This window comes from Astatotilapia calliptera, chromosome 4 (assembly GCF_964374335.1).
Source record: "Astatotilapia calliptera chromosome 4, fAstCal68.1, whole genome shotgun sequence".
Lineage (NCBI taxonomy): Eukaryota > Metazoa > Chordata > Actinopteri > Cichliformes > Cichlidae > Astatotilapia > Astatotilapia calliptera.
This window is the reverse complement of record NC_137425.1, coordinates 4,615,522-4,639,061: the sequence shown is the minus strand read 5'-3', so window position 1 is coordinate 4,639,061 and position 23,540 is coordinate 4,615,522. Positions and strand designations below refer to the sequence as shown.

At 40.9% G+C, this 23,540-nt stretch overlaps 1 protein-coding gene across 1 annotated transcript in view; it reads right to left on the bottom strand.

Moving 5' to 3' along the window:
• Positions 1-23,540, bottom strand: part of cacng2a (calcium channel, voltage-dependent, gamma subunit 2a) — an 87,535-nt gene that overhangs the window by 29,648 nt on the left and 34,347 nt on the right. The window contains exon 2 of the mRNA XM_026164092.2: positions 1,662-1,745. Coding sequence (XP_026019877.1) covers positions 1,662-1,745 — 84 coding nt within the window. The remainder of the gene's footprint in view (positions 1-1,661; positions 1,746-23,540) is intronic.

Sequence of the window (23,540 nt, the reverse complement as noted above, 5' to 3'; positions counted from 1 at the left end):
CTGTATCAAGCTATTAGGCCTCATTTATTAGCAGTGCATATACGCAAATCTGTATGTAAATCAGTGATTTATCAATATTTCTGTACCTGAATTTATTTGCACGTTGCACAAAATGCGTTAGAAGTTCAAACCATATGTACGAAAAGATGACAAAGGCCTGGCTTTCTTTGGAAGTTTAAAAACAAATCTTGAATACTATAAAAATGAATACTTCTACTCCTTCTACTACTACTATTACTATTCAGAATGTTTATTTTTATTGCCATTTGTTCTTTATTTAGAGTTTTCCACAACACTATGAGACACAAAAACATCAGGATTGCAATGAAATTAAAAAACAAAAATGTAAAGATTTGTAAAGAAAACAAAAAAGTAAGAGGGAAGGTCCTACACCTTTCCTTTTACTTTAACCTTTATATTTAAACATAATTCATTCTTACTTACTTAAAATTATGTTGCCTTTAGTTAAAAAATGACAAATCGTTTCTGGATATTATGACTTAAAGTCTCATTTTCGGTCAAATGATCACATGCTTTTTGCCCTCAATCTGTCTTATGCTTTTTCTAGTAGTCTGTTAGTGTTTTCTCATATCAACATTGGTGCCAAAATTATGATTTTTTTCTTGAATTGCCGTGAGTGAGACACTCACGGCAATTCAAGAAAAAAATCATTACCTCTGAGACAGAGGTAATGATATTCAGAACCAAGGGGATGCAGTGGGGCACTTTTGCACACAGAGTGCACACGGAGAAGTTTGAGTAGTGCGAATATTTCCTGCTGTGCAATGAAGAACTGTACCTCCGTATCTACAGTTCATGAGTGACAGCTGCACCACACACTTCAGCAGAACAGAAACATGTACAGTCACTATCAGCTATCAGCAGGCCTGGAGCAGTCACAAAGTTACAAGTGTCCATATAAACTTTTCAGTGTGGATATGAGGACTCCAGCCAATGCGTTTCCAAAATCAGTATTACACTCCAAAAAAGTTTCTCTATGAAAGCTGTGTTAACAGATTGCATTACAAGAAAGAAGGCAGCTCATAAAAATTTCTTCTCTGTCCTTCCAAAAAAACAAACCAAATTAAATCCACTCAAAGAAAAAAGGATTTAAAGCTTAGGTGTGCTCATAAAAGTATTAACAATTAGTTACTGATCTAAATCTCTAAATTGAATTTCTTATCTTTTAAGCAAATACAAAGATTAATGGGACTATTGACCTAGTGATAGTAACAGCACCTGTTGTGATTTTTAGGATTAGCAGGCAAATGAGTCCGACAAGCATCTCTGTCTTGCTTGCACAAAGAAAAAGAGAGCAGAAATCAATGGGCTGTGTTTACAGGGTACACAGCCGACTGTAACACTGCACGTTATGTTACACACAGCCAAGCAGTAAAAACAGACGAGCTGCTTGGCAGGGCTCAGCCTGGCCAGCCTCACGCTAAAGGCAGGAAGAGACGGTGCTGACACACGGGCCAAGAGCAGCGACTGGCACCGTGCTCCAGTCTGAGCAAAAAGTGGAAAGAATTTCAAAAAGAAATTATAGAAGGAGAAGCAAAATTCCTGAAGTGATTTTTTTTCTCGTGTGGTCACTTTAAAGACAAACAGAAAAAAGTCACAATGTTTCTGTGTGTGAAAGTAAAGACTGAATATATACTTACGTAAGAAGTACTCAGATGGGTCTGCTTCATAATCTGTTTCCTCGGGAAAGTGGTCTATCTGTTTACACATGCCTTTGAAGTTTCCTGTTGAGTGAAAACAGAAAGAGGGTTCAGGAGAGCTCTAAACGAAACACTGCAAAAATCTACAACTGGAGTCAGTTTGATATCAGACAGACACGTCGACCTTTTACACTCCATATCATCAACAGACTATGTATCCTCAGTTCTATTGAGGAGGGAATTTGACTTTCCTCAACCAGTTACTACTGGTGTACCAGACTGAATCTAACACGTGGGCCATGCCAACATTACTTGTTTTGTTGTATAAGTGAAGTAGATAAAGGTAAAAACCGTTTTGCATGTTCATGTTTTTGTTCTTCAGCTTTTCTCAGTCTGACTTTTTAAAATATCATTTTCACAGCTCCACAACTTGGAGGACAGGTTCAAAGGTCCTTTTGGTCTTTACTGTAAGTTAACTGAATATTTTAGGTTTCAAACATGTACCTCAAGGTGCTTTATACTGTAAGGTAAAGATCCTACAGTAATAAAGAGAAAACCCAACAATCAGACAACCCCCAGTGAACAAGCACTTGGCGACAGTGGGAAGGAAAAACTCCCTTTTAACAGGAAGGAAGCCTCCGGCTGATCCAGGCTTGGGAAGGGGCTGAGGGAAGCGACACAGGACAAAAGTCCCACTGTGGAAAAGAGCCAGAGTTTAATATTAACTATTAATTAAACACAAACTGTTTATGATCATGCACAAAACTTTTGTTCTTTTAATGGTCAACACAGACAGTGTCATAACAGCTCATATGAGTGGACTGATCTCTTTAGAAAGCACACCTGAGCATCAGGCCTCTCTGGCAGCAGTTGGCAGCTTGTAAACAAGAGCTGTGCAGCTGGTGCGACCTGGAGCTGCTCCAACTGCCGTGCAGAGAGAACCTCATCTCTTTTTGGCTGACACCTCGCCGTTCAGGTATGCTGTCCATCCAGGAAACAGCATCCCTCTCCTCTCCCCTCCCTCCAGCTCTTCCCTGCCTGTCTGCTCCGTGCAGAGATCTGGCATTGATGAGGTCACTCAGGGTGACGTGGCGGGGGAGGCACCCATAAGGCATCCATTATGGTCACCTGCTGCTGCAGCGAGGAGGCAGATGCCTGGCCGTTTGATTGGACCAGATTAGTGTTTCATTAACTTCTTCATCTCCTTTCCCTCCAGTGTCCCTCTAATTAGGGGAACAGGTGTTGGTTACCATGGTGCTGAGGAGGTCTTGGCAGCGAGGCATGATGGGCACAGCGGGATGCAGTTATTGCTCTGTGAATGGCCCACATACAGCGGTGGGAAGGGGACCCCTGGTGATGACCACTCAGATATTAAAGAGAGCGTCACCTGACAAAACAAGCCATCAAAGCACCCTCGATCGACTCTCTCATCATGACCTGTGGGTTAGCGCCAGCCGGTGTCTGGTACGAGTATTGAATGGAGAAATGTTCATCTGATTGCCTCATTGTCACTTGTAAAGTTTGCCTACAGATGTAGCAAAAATACTACCATAATTCAGTAAAAATAAAAACGGGCTTATTTTGTAATGAATGAACATTCGCAGGTACTAACAAAGCCATTAAACTACTGGAAAACACGAGAAATAGATGAGCTGATGCAATTTAAAAAGCACAGGTCAGACCTGAATGGTAAAAAACATGTGATATATGTGAGAATCACCAGTTCACACAGATGTTTTCTTTAAGGAAGTCTGGGTACCAGTGTTCAAAATAAAGCTCAATAAGAACTGCTTTTAAATTGTGTCGTATTTAGTCACTCTGCCACGTTTCTTTCATTTCAGCCAAACCTGAAACTATTTTGCACTTTTCCCCCTAAAGAATTTTTATATATAAGCTTTTATATATCAGGTTTTCTCTAAAGGATTATAAAATCATTTAATTTAAATATCTATAAATATAATTTTTATAAATATCTATGGAAAATTTGCAGTCAGCCATTTGGCACGCGCCATATTCCCCTTCAGAGTTCTGAAAGAGGTCTGATTACTAAGAAAAGAAGAGGCTATAAAAAGTTGCTAAAGAATGAGGTCAACTCTTTAAAACATTGATGTAGTCCTAATATTTAGTCCTTCTTTGACTAAGAAGTTACAATAAAAATACAACTGTAGTGAGGTGAAGAGAGGCTTTGTAACTGAAACTGAAACTCATTTGATCTTTGTGACACGGTTCCCTGTTAATCAGAAGATCACTAACTGGTCATAAAGGGATTTACATAGTCAATAACAATGCTCAGGCACTAAGGTGGTCAAAGTGTGTTAACAAAATATCCCGTACACCATTACATCACCACCCCCACCAGCAGCATCCTGACCCACTGATGCACGGAAGGATGACTTTATGCTTTTTACGCCAAATTCAAAGTACAAATTGAGAGTCGTCAGTCCATTCCTGTTCTCAGCTCTAAACTTTTATTTTTCTATTCTAGGATCTGCAGGATTTCTGAATATGGTCACCTATGTGGATCATTTAGACAGAAGTACAGAAGCTCCACCCACCTGGTGTTTATCAGAATAAAGTCAGCTTAATGGAAGAGGAGCTAAAGTTCACATATCACACGCTGGATGAACTGAGGAGCTGCACTTCTCATACAAAACTACTCTAATAAATTCAGACATTCAAAAGGTGTGAAACAGTGTACCACTCATTTATCGCTTCTAATCCATTAATAAACAACGAAATAAAAAGGATTTTCATCAACAGGCTCTGTGGCAAAGAGGGGGGAAGACAAAAAGAGAGAAAAGCAGGCAGAAAGACAATTAATGGGAAGGAGGAGGAGAGATAAATATAGGAAGGGCAGGTAACAGAGAGGTTTTGAAGGACAGCGAGGGAAGATGGAGCAGGAGGTGGAATACATCAAGTCTGAGTGTCAGTGTAATTGCTGAGCCATGAATAGGGCCTCCAGAGTTTACCGGTCCTCCACAGTTTTGCACTTGATGCTCTGATATATGATGTGAAGCTCCTCTTTGGATGGCGGACCAAATTTCCAGTCAGCTGTTGGGTGATTTCTTTTCACTAAAGATAACTGAAGCTGAAGGAAAATAATCCACCAAAGCTTCTAGCATGCTAGTTTCAGTAGTGAGTTGGTGACTACTGCAGGTGTAACCTCACCACCTTCTGCAACTACTACCCCCAGTCAGTACCTCTTCAACATACCTGCTTAAAGAAGCTTTAAATAAGTTGCATTTCTGGGGGAAGAGAGGCAAGGGGGGACACACTTGTGCCTCCTCTCAGAGCATATTTCACTGAAAGATGACTTGTGTTTACATACGACTACATTACACACTCCCAGTGGAGCTGTCTGAGCAAACTAGCAGCAGCAGCAGCAACCCACAGAGCACCATGTGTGTGTCTTAACAGCGTTATCAAGTGGGTGTAAGATTTGGTTTGCAGCTGGCTGGCCTATCCACAGTAGTGTGATTTGTAATACCAGCTGTGGAGAGTGGCCTATTGGGGGAACCACTTCAATTAGCGTGCTGAAAGATTTATGTGACACTTAACCGCTCCAAACGGTCCTTTTCTTGTAAGACATGTAAACTCAGCAGGCTGGTAAATGTTTTATAATGGCATTTTCATTTCAGAGGCCTCCCCACGTGAGTGTGAATGCAGGGGCACAACGCGGAGCGATCCGTTTGGCCATTAGGAGCTTTGGCAGGGGGACTACTGGTGAATGGGAAGGTATTACTGAAGACTCAGGTGTTCAGTGGGTCAAAACACTTATCACTTTGAAGAGAAACACCTGTGTGCACTGAGCAGCTCTTGTACTTTCAGCGCAGTATGCCGAGTAACCAAAGAGCTCTGTGTTTAAAATCACAAGGCGGCTGGAAAATCATATTTTTCCACCATGAGCCAGGATGAAGGTACAAACATTTTTTTAAAAGATCCTAAATTCTTTAACAATGCAATGAAGTTAATGGTGTTTCCTGCAGAATTCAAGTTGGTGTTATTTTAAAAATTACAAAATAGAGTATTCTTAATTGAAACGTCACACATATTGCTTGCACAGTTCTTCTACACAGAGTGAAAAAAGTACAGTAAATTGCAGGTGATCTTGAAATAACTTCAGAAATACCTTGGCAATATTTTTCAGACAAAGTTTGTGTTTAGATTAATTGGTGCACAAACTGCAGTGTGTTGAGTACAATTTAACACATCCTGAACATAGTCAGTGCACCGCACTGCAAGCAGCTTTAAGGCGCATCCTCTCGAGAAGAGACTGCAGTGATTTAGTATTCAAAAACCAAAAAATGTCGGGGAAATTCAGTCACTTGTAGCAACAACAGGTAAAAAAAAAAGTGAAGTGAAGTGGGTGGTACTGAGTTAAACTTTTAACAATTTTCAACTCAGCAACTGAAGCAACTACCAACAGGAGCAGGAGGTGGTCAACACTAAACAGAATCTCTGAATGTTCAACCATCAGCTAAGATGTTCAGCGTTACAACAAAACTGGTGAAATCGATGTTTACTTTGCAAATATGCTCATGTCTAGCAGGTACGATGCTTCACCCTAAACTGAACTCCAACATGCTCTCCTTTCCAACTTTGCACTTTCACTGTGCCTTTATGTTGATGTAGATTCTCAATCCTACAGTTCATGGTTGGTTGAAGTGCTCAAGTCAAAGCAACTGGACTTCATTTGGTTCTTGAAGATATTTCACCTGTCGTCTGAGAATCCCAGTATTTACCCTGGAGTGGGTTGTCAGCTATTAACTATCAAGACCCAAAAGAAGCCAAGGACTTTAGAAAATTTCAGTATGGCTCAAGTCTAAACTTCATAAAGTCAGTGAAGTAAGTGGAAAAAAATAGCAATAGCGTGTTACTTAATAATATTGATATAATTATAATATTTATAATAATATTTTTCATTGAATAAGATGAAAAAGATTTATTCCCCAATCAAAAAAAGCTTCCTTCTATAGAAGCCTATGTGTGAGGGGCAGGGCATGCTGCAGGCCTCTTATATGCTGGAGCACCACGAATCAAACACACACTAGCAGACGAAACCACAAGAATGCACGGTTACACTTCACCAGTTGAATCTAACTTGTTTGCCAAGTTTTTAGCATGTCTCTTGAATATCATGTGCATACCAGTGTGTATGAAATTTATTGTGCTTTATTTAGCTTTTTAGAGTATAAAGATCTAGCTATTAGCTTTGTAAAGTACAGCAGAAAGTATGTAGTATGTAATGATACCCTTTTTTAAAACAAACAATTAACAAGTCATCCATGAATTGCTGTACTGAATTAAATGACGAGGCGTTTAGTATTTTTTCATCCTGGACCAAAATGACTCTACTTATGGTTCAACAAGTACTACTGATTTTAGCCATATTAGCAGCTCAAAGTCAGGCCTCAAGCAATGCTAAAAACAAGCTAAAATTAAAATGGGAACTGATCTTTCGCTGTAAAACACGCTGGAGGTTTAATGTGTGTTGTCCGGTGGATGTCAGTGTGTTTAACAAGGAGTAAAATTAGAGGAATTTTAATATAAAAACCAATTTCTCTGCAGAGAAGCATTATAACATGAAGGATGAACAGATAAAATGAAAAACAAAATCCTCAAAGGACTTCAGATAACTTAACAGAATAGATGAAAAATGAAACTTTCTGACACTTCTGAATATTGAAATAACCACAGCCTGCTCAGCCGGACTGAAAAGCAGCAAGTGACCATGATTTATTGAGCTGCCGCCATAAAACGATAGAGCAGGTTTATCTGTGATCTCTTGCTGGGAGTGAGCCATCACCAGTCCCTCCACGGACCCTTAGCTGTGGTTGAGGAAAGTCTTTGAGTGTTGTCCAGAGAGGGTGTTATCCTGACTAAGTCAATCAGCCCAGACACCACTGACCGCCGTTCCCTCCTATACTGGAAATGAGCTATGGGCTAACCCCATGTCCTCTGTGTCCCCTCCCATCCCCTGCAGCCATAAAGCACCTCATTACCACAGAGCCTGGAGTGGCAGAAACACTCAGGAGTGAAGTACAGTGTGTGTGTGTGTGTGGCAATGAGAGGGGGTAAGAAGGTGAACGTACAGATTTACAGTTGCCCACAGCAGCAAGGCTCAGGGTCTAGTCCTGAGGGGCCGGAGCTTATCCAGCCGGCATCAGGCTCATTTTCACGGCCCTTACACAGCACATACACATAACACCGAGGAGGAGCTCTTGTTGGTCTGGTGATGTTGCCATGTTGCTCTTTATTCAAGCTTTCCCCAGGGTGATGTTCACATTTAGGTGCAGGATATTGGACCAGCTCCAGCTGAGGCAGAGCTCAACCCAATGTGGATCTGTTCCAAAGTTTAGGTGTTGACTGGTTAAAAAAGGTCCGTGACGAAGCTGAGAAAGTTTTTCTAATGCCACTGATAGCACAAGCATGGGCCCTGGCCCCTGGTTATTACAGGAACAGGAAACACTAACTCCTATTTTCTCTCTTGCCATCATTCTCGCAGGCAGATTTCTGGCCTGCTGCTGAGAAATTTCTTCAAGTTTTAAGGCCGCTTTGAGTCATTTCTTCCTCCTCGACTGTGAGTTAATCTCCATTTTGCTGCATATAGTATGATCGAAGTCACTGCACAAAGCCTGACAGAACACACACGGAGGGATTTTAGCTTACTTTCCTTCTTTTTCTGAGTGATTAAACCAACATATCACACAACAGTATCATCAGCAGTAGGTGAGATCCTCAAATGCAGATGAAATAACAGTAACAGGGAACATGACCACGTATGATTCATCTATCTGGTTTTATATCCAGCGCAGAAGAGCATCAATATTCCTGCTTGAGCTTTCCAGTTATTTGACACATGAAGATCAGTTTACTTGTGTGTCTTTGGAGAAGTTTCATCTGAGAGAGCGACTCAAGGGGGATCACTTATCATTGGTCTAAATAAAGAGGGTTGAGTTGGACTTTCATACCTCAGTGAGAAGTGGGGAAGAAATGAGTGAAACCTGCTTTAAAATTTGCAGAAATTCCTCATCATTGGTTTACTAAGTTGAATCAAACGAATTTGTGCTAACAATTATCTTCATTGAGTAGCTGATTAATTTATCTGATATAAAAGAACAAAAAGCTCAGTTACACTTTCTACACACCCAAGATGACTCCTATCCCTCTTTTTAGCTGTTTACACAAATAGGGATGTTTATGGGATGGAGTCTACGCTGCTTACAGTGGGTGAGGGACAGGGGACACACTGGACAGGTGATCAGTTAGGTCTATTACAGAGATGCAGACATCCATTTGCAATCATATCGGCCAATTTAGAGTAACACGTTAACCTAACGAGTCCCCCAACACTATTTTGCTAGAGTAGTTCTTTAAATACAAATTCATCTCATCTATCAAGCTGACTGAAAAGCCTCCCTATCGCTGTGTTATTTAAAGAGCATGATTTCCTAAAGTACTGCCTAACTTCAAACTAAGCTCTGTTTAAAATAAAGTGTTTCTAATAACAAAGAAGCATAGATGATATATGAAAGATCAGTTGTGTGGTCAAGTGAATCTTATGCAGAAGTGCCTACAACCTGCGGAAACTGCTCTGGCTGCAAAAAGCTGTTTATGATCCAATCTGTGGAAAAATGGCCTTGCTCTCTTTTGATCTATATGATGAGATTATGGTCTTAATAAGTTGTTGCAAGTATGCTTCAATACACCATGATGCTAGTTTTTAAAATCTGGTTCCTATAAAGAGTGAAACAGGGGATAAAGCAAGTTGTGATTTATAGTCTGTTTTAACTTGAGATTGACAAGTTCTAGTGTAAAAACGTGCAGTCAGTTTCAACCTTCACTCATTATTTATATCTGTTTTTCAAATTAAAAGTGGCCAAAATGCTGGAGATAGGGCGTTACTAACTGTTGATGGAATTGGACCTCTGCTTGCTGCCATAATGCACTGAAAACTATAACACTGCACACTGAAAAAAGTGCAATAAGCCAGATGCTGAATTTGCATATAAGGAACTCCCTATCTTGTAATTGTTATATATTGTTTAAGGAACCAAGGCTTATCAGTTTATCAGACTGAATTATGTTGAAATGAAACGGAGTAGTCATGTTTTATCTCCAGAAGCTCTGCCCCCCCAGAGCGGACTTTGCAGGAAAAAATGGCTGCTCCGTCCACCATGTTTTGTCTTGCTTTGGAAACTTAACAGCAGTCTAGAGTTCTTCACTTCGAAGGAAAATAAAATTTAAAGCTAAAATAATGTATATATGGACCTTTACTGAGGTAACTTTTTTTTTTACTGGTATGTGGGCTGGTTATTGAGCAACATGAAAAGCAAACATAAGGCTCCAGTTAGCTAATGTTGATCAATATCTAATGATGTGATGATCAAATTAGTAATAATCAAATGTAACGTGGGTTAAGATTAAACCTAAATAAACAGACCGTCACAAACTTTCATCGGTGTCTGCAGTAAGTGGTGGTACCAGCAGTATCTTAACAATTACACAGAACTGGACAAATCTTTCCTGGATGGCAGAGGAGAGAGACGTCCGGGTCACGCCTGCCCACACATGAAACCCTCTAACAGTGATCAAGCACGATAACTGCTGCCACATTGCTGCAAACTGAGACAAAGGTCTGATGAGACACAAACACGTAGGAGGTGCATGATGGGAAGGGGAGGGTGGGGGGTTGGGGGGCTGCAGGGGGGGTCAGGAGGACTTGACTGAGTAGGAGGTGCAGTTTAAAGAGAAAGAGTTAGAGACAGAGAGATTCAAGCCCACTTCTGATTTGCCAGTGGGTGGCATTCTCGAAAACTTTCCAGGCAGCCACTGAGTGCGTCAGCATCCAGAAACCCCTCCTTCCCCTCCTCCATATCCTCCTCCTCCCACCTCCATCCTCAGTCCCTACAGCAGCCGTTGCCATGTGGACATCAGAACCATTCGCTGCGGTTGCCATGGATATAGCTATCTGGGATCACATGGTTGGAGCCGGTGAGGTGTCTTTAACCCCTGGACACAAAGCGGCTTCAGTGACACAGCATGCAGTATTAGTCAGCAGCTGTTATAGTACCAGCACGGCAGCCTGTAAGCTAGCGCTGACTCCACACAGAGGCCTGCAAAGGCAGTCAGGTATGCTTGTGTCCTTTCGGGTCAAACGTATAAACTTACTGTTGGATTACACCACGGATGGAAAAAGATATATTGCTTATATGGGTCATTTAACTTCACAAATGAACACAAATGGTCTCCTCTAGTCTGCAGTTACACTATTGCGGCATTCCCATGTGGATGCATGCACAGGTATGAGCAAATAAATCCCCTGTGGATGAAAAGGTAATGGGTTCATGCATGTTACACATTGACATCATCTCCCTCCTAATGAACAGCCATCCTAGCAGCAATGACAAGATCCCTAATCGTCTTATTCATCATCATAATCACACCTTATTCATCCTTATAATCACTATATTCATCTTGGTAATGACCCTGCTAAGGCTGGGAGGCTCATGTGCACCATCGCTCCCAATACGAACACACACACACACACACAATACTGGGTCTTTTTCCATGTCAGCACTGGAGCAGAACTGTTGCTAACACTTAAAGATGCAGTTAAATGACAGTTTATGCAGTTTTGTAACATATTTTAAATATGCAGATAAGGTATCACTGCAGTGAGGATCAGCCATCAAGAGATTTCATTTGATAGCTGCAAAATGGGGCCTGACTTCAGATCTGGATACAGTGAAGGCTTTTTTGCCTCCACCCACACCACCCTCACCTGTGTTGGTGAATCAAGGAGGCAGAGGAAGAGGCTCAAATGGCACTTAAATCACACACATTCAATTTTAGAAGTGCAAAATTGGTATTTTGTAAGCTGGCATCTAAACACAGCTCCAACCAATCACAGTACAAATAATTAATGTAAAATGTTTTTGTTCTTTTACAGAATGCCACTAATATCAATTCCTATAATCACTAACTCCTCATTCAGTTTGTCTTTCATCGTTCTTTTTATAAACTGTAATTATAGTTTCTGATCTTTGCTTTCCAAATTGTAAGTGAAACTGAGCTGCTAATGCCAACTGATTTTGGGGGGAATGTAATAATTAATTTGTGTAACTAAAAGTTAAAAACATTGCACATGTACACACAAACTCACAAGGCTAAGAGAAAACACACTAAATGAATCTGTGAAATTTACCGATCTTATCTAGTTACATACATAAGGCTCAATTTTTTGTCGTTACCCACAAACTGTACGAAAAAAGCCTTGGTTGTTGTCACAACTATTTGGTTTTTGCACTACATTTCTAAAGGCTTGAACTTGACCACCTGGGTTTTTCTTGGAGCCTGAAGTTCTAAAGGGTCATTTGGATGAGAAGGTGGCATGGTATATTATCAGTAATGCTAGTTAACAAAGTGCATTCACAGGTTGCAAAATCACAGAATCCTGTTGCACTAACAAATACACAAATAGCACTAGAATTTTAATCAAAAAATCAAAGAAGAGCAGACTTCTTGGACAACCTGGTAGTTCGATTAATTTCAGAGCAAACCAATGCTTCAACATGGAGGAGAGGTCCAGTTCAGCTCAGTCACACAAGCCTAGTGACCAGTTGCAACCATCCGGAAACGTGCTCGTCATCTCAGAGCATGAAGTAAGGAGAGCCTTCAAGAGAGTGAACACCAGGAAAGCAGCAGGACCAGACGGCATCCCAGGTCGTATCCTAAGAGACTGCGCATACCAGCTAGCTCCTGTGTTCACTGAGATATTCAACATCTCTTTATCTCAGTCGGTGATCCCCACATGCTTCAAAGAGTCCATCATTGTTCCTGTCCCGAAGAAACCCCACCCTGCTTCTCTCAATGACTATCGCCCTGTAGCCCTCACCTCAGTAGTGATGAAGTGCTTTGAACGCCTGGTCAGAGACTTCATCATTTCTTCACTACCAGACACACTGGACCCACTACAGTTCGCTTACCGTCCAAATCGTTCCACAGACGATGCCATCTCTCATCTCCTCCACACATCACTCACTCACTTGGACACTAGAAGGGGGAATTATGTTAAAATGCTCTTCATAGACTACAGCTCTGCATTTAACACCATAATTCCCTCCACACTCACCACCAAGCTGGAGCATCTGGGACTCAGCTCATCTATGTGTCAGTGGATCTCCAACTTCCTAACTGGCAGACCACAGGCAGTAAGGATGGGCGGACATGTCTCAGCCTCCACCACTCTCAGCACTGGAGCCCCCCAGGGGTGTGTTCTGAGCCCCCTGCTGTACTCTTTGTACACATATGACTGTGTGGCCACTACCAGCTCCACCACCATCATCAAGTTTGCTGACGACACCGTCGTGGTGGGCCTGATCTCTGATAACAACGAGACGGCCTACCTGAAGGACATTAGGAATCTGGAGAACTGGTGCCAGAGGAACAACCTCCTTCTAAACGTCAGTAAGACAAAGGAGCTGATAGTGGACTTCAGCACTAAGCAGGAGAGGAACTACCAGACCCCCGTCATCAACGAGTGCCCAGTGGAGAGAGTGGACAGCTTCAAATACCTCGGAGTTCACATCACGCAGGACCTGTCATGGTCCTGTCACATCAACACCGTGGTGAAAAAGGCCCGACAGCGTCTCTACCACCTCAGACGCTTGAGAGACTTCCAACTGCCCTCCAAGGTGCTCAGGAACTTTTACTCGTGCACCATAGAGAGCATCCTGACGGGAAACATCTTAACCTGGTTCGGGAACAGCACCATGCAGGACAGACGAGCTCTACAGAGGGTTGTGCGGTCAGCTGAGCGCACCATCCGCTCCGAGCTCCCTGACCTGCACTCAATCTACAGCAGGCGGTGCTGGACCAAGGCCAGGAAGATCGTGAAGGACCTCAGCCATCCCAACAACAGACTGTTCTCTCTGCTGAGGTCAGGAAAGCGATTCCGCTCCCTGAAGACCAACACAGAGAGACTGAGGAGGAGCTTCTTCCCGCAGGCGATACGGTCTCTCAATCACACCACCACACAGTACTGACCCACACATATGGTTCTTACACACACACTGGACTTTCTGGACTTTGGTTTTGCACAACACTGGTCACTATATTCTTCATTTCCAGTTAATACTTGTACAGCTGCTGTTATTGTGTATATATTTATTTATATTTAGATTTCTTCATACATTCTTATATAGTTCTATATTGTGTATTGTGTATTTTGTTGTACAGTTATTTTATTTTCAACTTTAATTTATATATTTATCTTTATCTTATTCTTCCCAGTTAAATTTACCCTTCATTCTAATTTGTGTTGTACAGTTATTTCATTTTTAACCTTAATTTATATTTTATTCCTTCCTAGTTAAATTTACCCTTTTTAATTTTTCATATTTATTTCCTTTCTTATTCATAGCCTTTTCCTTTTTTGTTTTCTTTAGGTCACGAGCAGTTGTCCAAGCATTTCACTACATATCGTACTGTGTATGACTGTGTACGTGACAAATAAAAAATTTGAATTTGAATTTGAATTTGAATTCATCTAGCAAAAACAGGTTGTGAGGGAAAAATTACAATTCTGTGATGGGCTGGAAAGGGTTGCTGACGTAGCGGCGAAATCAGCTGATGAAGTTTGACCCAGAGAGAGGTCAGTGACACCCTAGTAACCACCAGTTGCTGGGAAAGTGGTTGCTGGAGTCAGCTAGGTAAAATTAGTTGCAAATGCATATAGTGTTGCACTGAAAACCTCATTTTGATTGATGTGATTCTAGCAAGCTGCTGCAGTAACCTGTAGTTTGTTTTGGAGGACGGCAATTTGTCAGCATCGACAGTGGCAATCATCTAGTGATTAAAACAACCACTTTGGTTCCTGCACCTTGGTGACCAGTTTGACCTGGTTACAGTTAGCAACTGTTTGCCAGCCAGTTGGGGAATAAACATTTTTCCCCTGTTGCCAGAGGTTGCCATGGAGTTCCTGACTGGTCTCTAGACCTGTGTGACTGAGACCTAAACAAGTCTAGTAAAAAACAGTAACTATAATGGACATCTGTGCCCATATTGGACATGTCCATAATAGTGGACACCTGTAAGCAGATGATTAGAAAGAGACCATTATCTTATAGTCTCTGAATACAAAGGTGCTCTAGTAGATGTTACAAATGAACAATATGGAGTAGAGGTCTGCATTCCCGCGGCTGTCCCGCGGGAGCCGCGGGACCCGACCAGATTTCTTGCGGCGCGGGAATAAATTTCCAAATAAAATGCGGTAGCGGTCGGTAACTCTGGTGTAATTTGAACGGGAGCGGGCGGTCTGAAAATATAGCGTGCCCGACATTTTTTCGGAACAGCATATCTGTGATTTCCTCATTCTAATTGAGCACTGGTACAGCCAGTGCTCACGCCTGTTACACGCACTGAGCGCATGGATCAGTGCTTTTTGCAGTAGGCCACAATGCTGTATTCGTTTTTATTTATTTTATTTTTGCAACACGTTTTCCATGTTAAAAGATAAATGTTGCATGTTGACAGATAAATGCATCTTGTTTAAGAAAAATAAATACAATCATTGCACAACCTGCAGTTTTATCTGTTATCTCTATTTTTTGGTGGTACCCCATTTAAATGTGAGATTTTGGAAACCAGATCTAAATTTAGCGGGAACGGTCGGGTCGGGTAGAAAATTATTCTAAGCGGGCAGCGGGTGAACAAAGACTGAATATACAGCGGGAGCGGTCGGGTGCGGTACAAAACCTTGCGGGAGCGGGCGGGAGCGGGACTAAAAAAACATTCCCGCGCAGACCTCTAATATGGAGTTGGAAATGACTCTTTAAGACATTTGTCATGGACATTTGGAGTCTTAGCTGTGAAAAGTTAACCAGAAAGCAAAAGGAATACAATATTAGCAGCCTGGCCAAATAAAGATGCATCTTGCAGGCTGAGAGGTTGGCAGGTATGTAACGCAGCAGCTGTAGCTGCAGGTGATGTGGGAGGCAGACTAATGGAGGCAGCAAGGTGCCGTCAGGTTTCGGCTCGTTGGAGGATGACTGACAGATGTTAGACAGTCATTTGACCTCCCACAGCTCGGCTCGAGCGCTTGCCCAACAAAGGCGTTCTTCTCTGTCCTGAATGGCTGAGTTGTCTACTGCTTTTGATCTGAAACGCCACATCTGCGTCTGTCTGTGAGCCGCTGCAGCACTGTGTGTCTGTTTACTCCTGAGTTGATGTGTTGATGGAAAAGAAATAGGGAGGAGATCACCTGTGATACACTACCAAAGGAACTGCGAACCCTCAGGGAGGCCAGACCCTCTCAGTCATACTTGTTTCTTCTCACTGCTTTCTTGATTCCTCTCTTCAAGCCATCCTTATTTATAGTGTTCTACTTTTATATTCTGCTTGCTGCCCTATTGCACAAGAAGAGCTCAATATGTAGCCACTGTCACAGGTTCTGTTTAGTTTTTATCATCTCAACCATCTTCAGGAGTTAATTTATTAACTTTCAATACTGCTCAAAATTTGAAATGAATGTGTCTTATGTTAACCCTTTATCACTCAGATATTATACAGGCTATTGTAGGCCATGGTAAAATCTAGAAAGAGCGGATTTTACCACGTGCACAGAGAGCAAGAGTTGTCTGTGTTCAGACAACAGTACCTTGTGAATGCTTTGTACTACTGTGATACACCAAATATGCCCCAAATGCTCATTGTCTCTTCTTTCTGAAACCATTTGAATTTTGTTTCTAACACAAATGGTGATGGGGTTATAGCCATTTAAAGAGAGCTTGTAAAATGGGCCAGTTGCCAGTTTGATGGTAAAAAAAAGAAGCTGTTTTATGCAACAGGAAAGGGTGTAGTTGCCTTTTGCAAGTGTCACCACCCTCTGCTTTTTATAGAAATTATATTGGGAGATGATATTGGGAGATTACATGGAAGACAGCTGATTCTTTCATAAAGCATGTAGTCTGTGTGGAGGTCGAGGTGGTGGATGGATCAACAAAACATTGGTGTTTAGTGGAAAGTGTTGCTTGTTTTCCACGTCCAACCTACACAGCGTTTTGTTTTGTTATGTTTTCTCTTTTTTTCACTTAAAAATATTTTTTGCAAAAGGAAAATTGACAAGAGCAAAGACGTTCACATCCTCTAATTAAATGTGCTCTCTCATACTGTTCTCTCAGTATGAATGTAGACAAACAGCAGATCTGACCACTCACAACAGACACCACTATCTGTCCTTGCGATATATATATCTATATCGCATTTCATAGTTTAGAATTGATTTCACAAAAATTAATGTGACGCGAACTCTGGCCAGAAAGGAGCTGTGAAATGAGTGGGAGGATCATTTTCAGGCACGGTGTAGATTAATCGTATCTAATCTAGAAGTGCTCTTATTTTCCAGCACTGGAATCACAGATAAATGGTAGCTGCGACAACAGGAAGGGGCATTTGATCAGAAAACATGCCATTTATATTTGACAACTCATTCACTCATTATTTGGCTATGTAAACTGCACAGTATTTTATTAGATTAGAATATTATTAGTCTGGCAGGACAGTAGGAGCATAATAGATAACAGTTGGAGTATGACACTACAAATAATAAAGAGCAATGTAAAACACTCCAGAAGCAAATACCTTGCATGAAAAATCAAAGTGCTAGTTTTATCCCTCTATATGGGATGACATCATTAGATTATTAATATTGAACCATCGCTGTGCAGCATTACTGTTGAAGCTGCTGGAGGTGCTGCTGATTTGAAGTGGATTTCTTTAAAGGAACACCAGAAAAATCTGACGGTTTGTTAGACATTTTGGATAGTTTTCAGAGGTCAAACATAGTTGCTGGTTTAGTGAAATGAAAGTGATATCAAAAAGTCTAAAACTTAATTAGGGCAGCTGTGGCTCAGGAGGTAGAATGGGTCATTTACCAGCCAGAAAGTCCGTGGATTGATTCTGTGACTGCTCCTTTCTGCACGTCAAAGTATCTGTGGCCAAGATACTGTTGTCTGTCCCTCAAGTAAACTATGTGGCCATTACACTATGGTACTACACAGCAATCTGGGAACTGATTGGCTCTTGTTTAAGAAGCTGAGGCCAATGATTAAGGTGCTTCTGGCAGGCATATAAATTAAAACAGGCTTAGAAAAAGCTAAAAGCTGTCAGTCAGCAGCTTAGAGCTCATATTTTGATGAATTTCTGCTAAATGCAATTCTTTATTTGCTTTCAATGTGGACTGTTTGGCTTCCTGCTGTATTATAAGTGAAGACAAGATGAGCACCATCACCCTCATGTTCAGAGGAAGTAGGAAGGATTTCTCCTGCCTGTGGTCCATCTGTGCATCACAGCCGAGACGTGTGGAAACACCAGGACCTGTTAGGTCAGGGAGGGCAGGAACCGCCATGAAGGAGAGAACAAGCTTTCACAGATCCAGGAACAGGAGTACCAGTGAGTCACTGGAGCTGCAGCCGAGTGCGTCACAGCCTTCTGGTCAGACGGGGTGAAAGCTGTCCAGTTCTTAGAAGAGTCCCTCAGCAGCACCCACAGGGAGAGGCATTCCCAGAACACAGGCCAAGTAAACACTTCACACGAATAACAACAATTGGAAAAGCAACACCTCACCTACACCAGTCACAATCATATAATGATCTCCATTGGGGGGGGGGGGGGTTGAATCTTTTTGGTCCTCTTTAGAAACTTAAAGCATAAAGCATGCTTTAAAAAGCTGTTTCACATGTGCTCAGCAGTAAAGTAGTTTTAGAGTTTTAGGGATGTCGCTGACCAGTAAAATCACTTATTTTAGTGTTAAGCACACCATGCACACAAGCACAGGCAAACAGATCCCTGCAATGAGGTGGATGCAGTTTTGCTGCAGGTGGAAAGTGTGAGGCAACCGGGAAACAGAAAAAAAGAGGCAAATTTATATAGAGTGGTGAGCAGGATAATTTGTTCCTCAGCAGCAACACTGACAAACAGCATTTAGCATCAGTCTGCCAAACTTGGTGTAAAATCATGAGAATTCAGCGTTAGAATGAAAATTAGGATGCTTAGAAGTAACTTACACTGACTCATAAATGGGGTGATGTCAACCCAAATCACTCATTATGCAGGGAAAACGAAGAGTCAATCACAACAACCAGTCCTAATGGCTTGGTGTTTGCTCTGTACTTGCTGTTGTGTATGAGTATTTCACTTCTCGTGTTATGACATCACAGCATCACATCAGCCAATCGAATTCACAACTCACCCTTCAGATTCCCAAGTACGATGAGAACATGTAAACATAAACATGCTCACGGGTGAGGTTTTCTCAAAAGACAAAAATGATCTGCAGTTACAGTAGACTCATTAACACAGAGAATTAAGATTTCAGGTGAAGTTATTTCCAACAGGACGATTTTAAAGGATATTTGTTCCTGCAGTCTGAAATTTGAAAAGGGTGAAGGAGTTACAGGCACACAAAACTACTGACAAAGAGGCTGACATTTGGCAGTTTTCTGCAAACATTTTTAGTTTTCACACTGTTTGATTAGCCATTGACTGCATTTACCTTAAACCTGCCTTCTATCTAATGGCCAGCAGGGGGCGACTCATTTTGTTGCAAAGGAAGCATCTAGTCATAGAAATGTATGAAAATATTACACAACTTCTCACTAGATCCATGACTTCAGTAAACACTTTCCTTATCAGTTAATGGTCTCAATGACTAGTTTCAGATTTTACTGAATACAAAATGATATTTATTTATTAAATCAATTTGCAGTAAAATACATGATAAAGCAGGACATGCTGCAGAGCAAGCTGCTTTTCAAAGACCAACCTGGGAATGACCGAAGTGCTCAAGACAGAGGCTAAATTTACCTGTGTGTGTGCTTAAGTATCAGAAATGATTATTAGATAAAATGTAGCATTTTACAGTCATAATAAAACTTAAAAAGTGACATTTTCATAGTTAACCAGGGCTGATGACTCCACACCATCTAAAATTGATGGAAATTGATGGAACCAGTGCGCGTTTATTCACAGAACTTGGTTTTAAAACAGCTTAGTCTTAATAACAGCTGCATGGATGCTTCCTCCATTTTTATACTCTGCAACAGGGATCAGTTTAATTGTAACATGAATGTTGCTAATACCACAGTGTAACTAGTCATTGTTTCATGTTTCTGTTTCTAACAGCTCTTCTGAGGGCGCCAGAACTCATCCAGTACAACTCCTCATCAGATAGTGACGGTCATCGTTGCTTAAATATGGGGAATAAAGCATGAATAACACAGTCTTCTAATTCTATGAAATCTCTCCTGCAAACTCCATTTGCGAGAAAGACTTTGGTGGAGGAACTAAATTATGGACAGAAGACAAAAGACATGCCCCTGTTTTCAGTGCAGGTGCTGTGTAAATGGGCAGAATACTCTAATAGCTGTTGGCCAACATGAAAAAAAAAAGGAAAGAGAAAAGAATTAGAAACTGGGCAGGTACAGGATACACGCCATGCTGCTACAGGACATAAAACATCTTCTCTGCATGACTGAGATGCCTCCTGCCTGCTGCACAGTGCCGCACTCCAACAAACCGACTCTTAATCCCTTAGACCTGAATTAATGGAGTGGCATGAATTTAAAAGCTTTGTCTGGCAGTCCAGGGCAACAACAATCTAAAAAAACAAAAAACACACCCTTTACTGTACAACACACATCCTAGAACTGCATGAGTCATTTTTAATTAAACAACCAAGGCTTGCCCTGCAAATGTGTGACTGATGGGTCAATGCAAAAATTAATTATTATTGTTTTTTAAATAATTTTAAATAATTTTTTCAGGGCTTTTCATGAATTTATTAGCTATGCCAGAGCCAAGGGATTGGCTAGGGATTATCACCCACACATAACAGTTGCTTATTATTTAATGGGCTTCATCACTGATTGAAAAAAAATAACAAAATGAAAAAAAAAAAGAATAGTGTTAGTTCTTATAAAAACTGTGACAGCACCCCTGACTGTGGCCAGTAAAATGAGGGGCAACAAATGGAGAAGAGGCAGACCAATTAATACATTATTTACATTACTAAATATTAATCACCCATAATTTCAGCTATTTCTCCAGAAAAAAACCCTCCCTGGTCTCCTTTGCTATTGTTTTTTAGTCATGAAAGACAAAGTTAGAGATGGTTTGGACCAGAGGTGGGACCAAGTCATTGTTTTGCAAGTCTCAAGTAAGTCTCAAGTCTTTATCCTCAAGTCTCAAGTCAAGTCTCAAGTAATGTCAGGCAAGTCAGAGTCGAGTCTCAAGTCACTGGTGTAAAAGTCCGAGTCAAGTCACAAGTCTGAAACTTTGAATTTCAAGTCCTTTCGAGTCTTTAAAAAACCCAGAAAAAAAGCATGTTGCAGTTATGCTAAATGTAAATATTAGACCATGTAATTTTTAAATCTGTGTTTTTCTCAACACATGACAAAATAGTGAACTTAGAAAATATACACAAATTGTGAAATTGCACCTCTTTAAAATGCAGCTCAATTAAACCTAGCTCCAAGAATAATTTTCACCGACAGTTCTGAGATAAGCTGCATGTTATTCTTGGATGCGCTTGTAGGACCGGCTTTAAAATCGCATGACAAAAATATCATACATAAATAAATGATTTTTTTTTAAAAATATCATACATATTAAAAAAAAACTGTATCACCAACGTAGCCTGGACAACATTTGCTAGTTAGATGAAGTCAGCTATCTCATCGTAGCATATTTATATGCATATTTATAATCATACGGTTCTTGGAGTGAGTGCATACACTCATGAAGTTTAGTAACTTCAGGTCACTGCAACATGCCCAGGTACAGTTTACCGACGGATGGGTGCAGGACCTTGAAATGCACCGTGTAGAACGAAAGACCATCGTACGTATCATAAGTTTACCAGTCTCACAAATCGTCGTCATAAATACACATTCCTTAACCGTTTATTAATAGGACCTTTGAGCTCAACGGTAATTAATTAGTAGTGGAAATAATTTCTGGTACGCGTTACAGAAATGTAGCAGTGACAATAATACTGTATGCTGTAATCGTACTGGGCAATTAGTGATACAAAACAACTGTTTTACCCTGTGAATAAAAGTATGTTTTTGTCAATGTACCATAATAACAGAAGCGAAACGCAATATTGTGTCAGGACAATTCACTATTTATGCACAATAAACAAAGGAGCATAGCGCGACAATTTCTGTTCAGCGCCAGACTTGCTTGTAACCTATATCACCAATTATGTTAAGAAAAATGACGCATTAACTACAACAGCAGACTGACCTTTGTGGAAATGCTTGGAGCAGACTAACCTGTGAGCTGGAGTGTTCTGGGACGTTATATTTGGTCTTTGAATGGCTGCAATCCAGTCGCGTCTTTGTTACTTCGGAAACATGGCTCGAACAATTTCTCTTCAACGACGTAATCCGATAACAACCGATCTCTTTACCCGTCGGCTTCCAGTGGCTGTCATGCGACCGGCTATTGCAGTTAATAATACAACAGCTTCTTGACATTTTTGTGTTTCTTTTTATCGCTGTATAACTGATTTTAATTAAAAGCCTGTGTGCGCTAGTACCGCTTGCCACGAGTTCCCAGAATCCTTTGCGGTTCTACCCGTGAATGACGTCACATTTTCAATCTCTATATAATATGCATGTTAAATTTTATATTTGGGGTAAAATATCAAGTCTTTTCAAGTAAACCGGTTCAAGTCCAATTCAAGTCCCAGGTCATTGGTGTAAAAGTCCAAGTCAAGTCACAAGTCTTAGAACATTTTTCAAGTCAAGTCTAAAGTCATAAAATTAATGACTCGAGTCTGACTCGAGTCCAAGTCATGTGACTCGAGTCCACACCTCTGGTTTGGACATATGCAGAGGAGAGATAGTGGCTACACTGGACAAAGGGCATTGAATATGGAGCTGCCAGGCAGGGCATGCAGGGCATTGGTGTGACAGAAGAGGCTGTTTGAGATCAGGGGAGATGGAGGTAGCTGAGCCCCAGTAGGAGCAGATGAAATAAGTAATATGTTGAATAATGCAGATTTTTGCTATTAGAGCTTTTTTTTTTTTTTAACACCACATAAATGAATTGATAAATCAATGAAAACAATTGTAGTTCCAGCCTTAGATACAGACTACTCAGTTTCTCAAAATTGTGTAATCAATTATTCTGTCTGGTCTGTTAATTGCCAGAAAATGCTCCTAAAGCCCAAGACTAAATACTCAAATTTGCTCCTAAAAAACTCCAAGTCATCCATCTATGAACTTAGAAGACAAAGAAAACGGCAGAAACACTCACACTGGGTCATCAGAAGTGGTCATTATTTAGCATTTTTCTTGAGAACAAGTCCCTTAATCCATTCACTTACTGAACTGATTGGTCCACAACCTTCGAGTGTACTATGTGAAATTTGGACCCACTAATGCAGCCACCTTAGTATCAGCATTCTAATGTAGTTTTTAAGTCCATATCAAGGCACTTGAAGGTATCTAAACTAATTTTATCCTGGATTTTTTTCAATGAAATTTAATTTAAAACCATCTGATGCTCAGATTTTCTGCTAAAAATGACTAATTAAATCTGAGCAGCATAAACTCCACACAAGATCGAATAAATACAGTTTACACACACCTCAGCTCAGAAGAACTTTTAGAAAGTTGCTGTAAGTGTATTTCAAGTTCAGGCCCACATCATTTCTGAAGCAACCCTTCATCCTCCTCACAAACAAGTAGCGATCGATATCTTCTCTTGTCCATTTTTAACTCGTGCGTCTTTGCTTTTATCGCTTTAGGTTGGCTGAAGCTAATCAGATCAACTTGTCAAACTTTTTTTTGCGCAGAAACGAGGGCAACG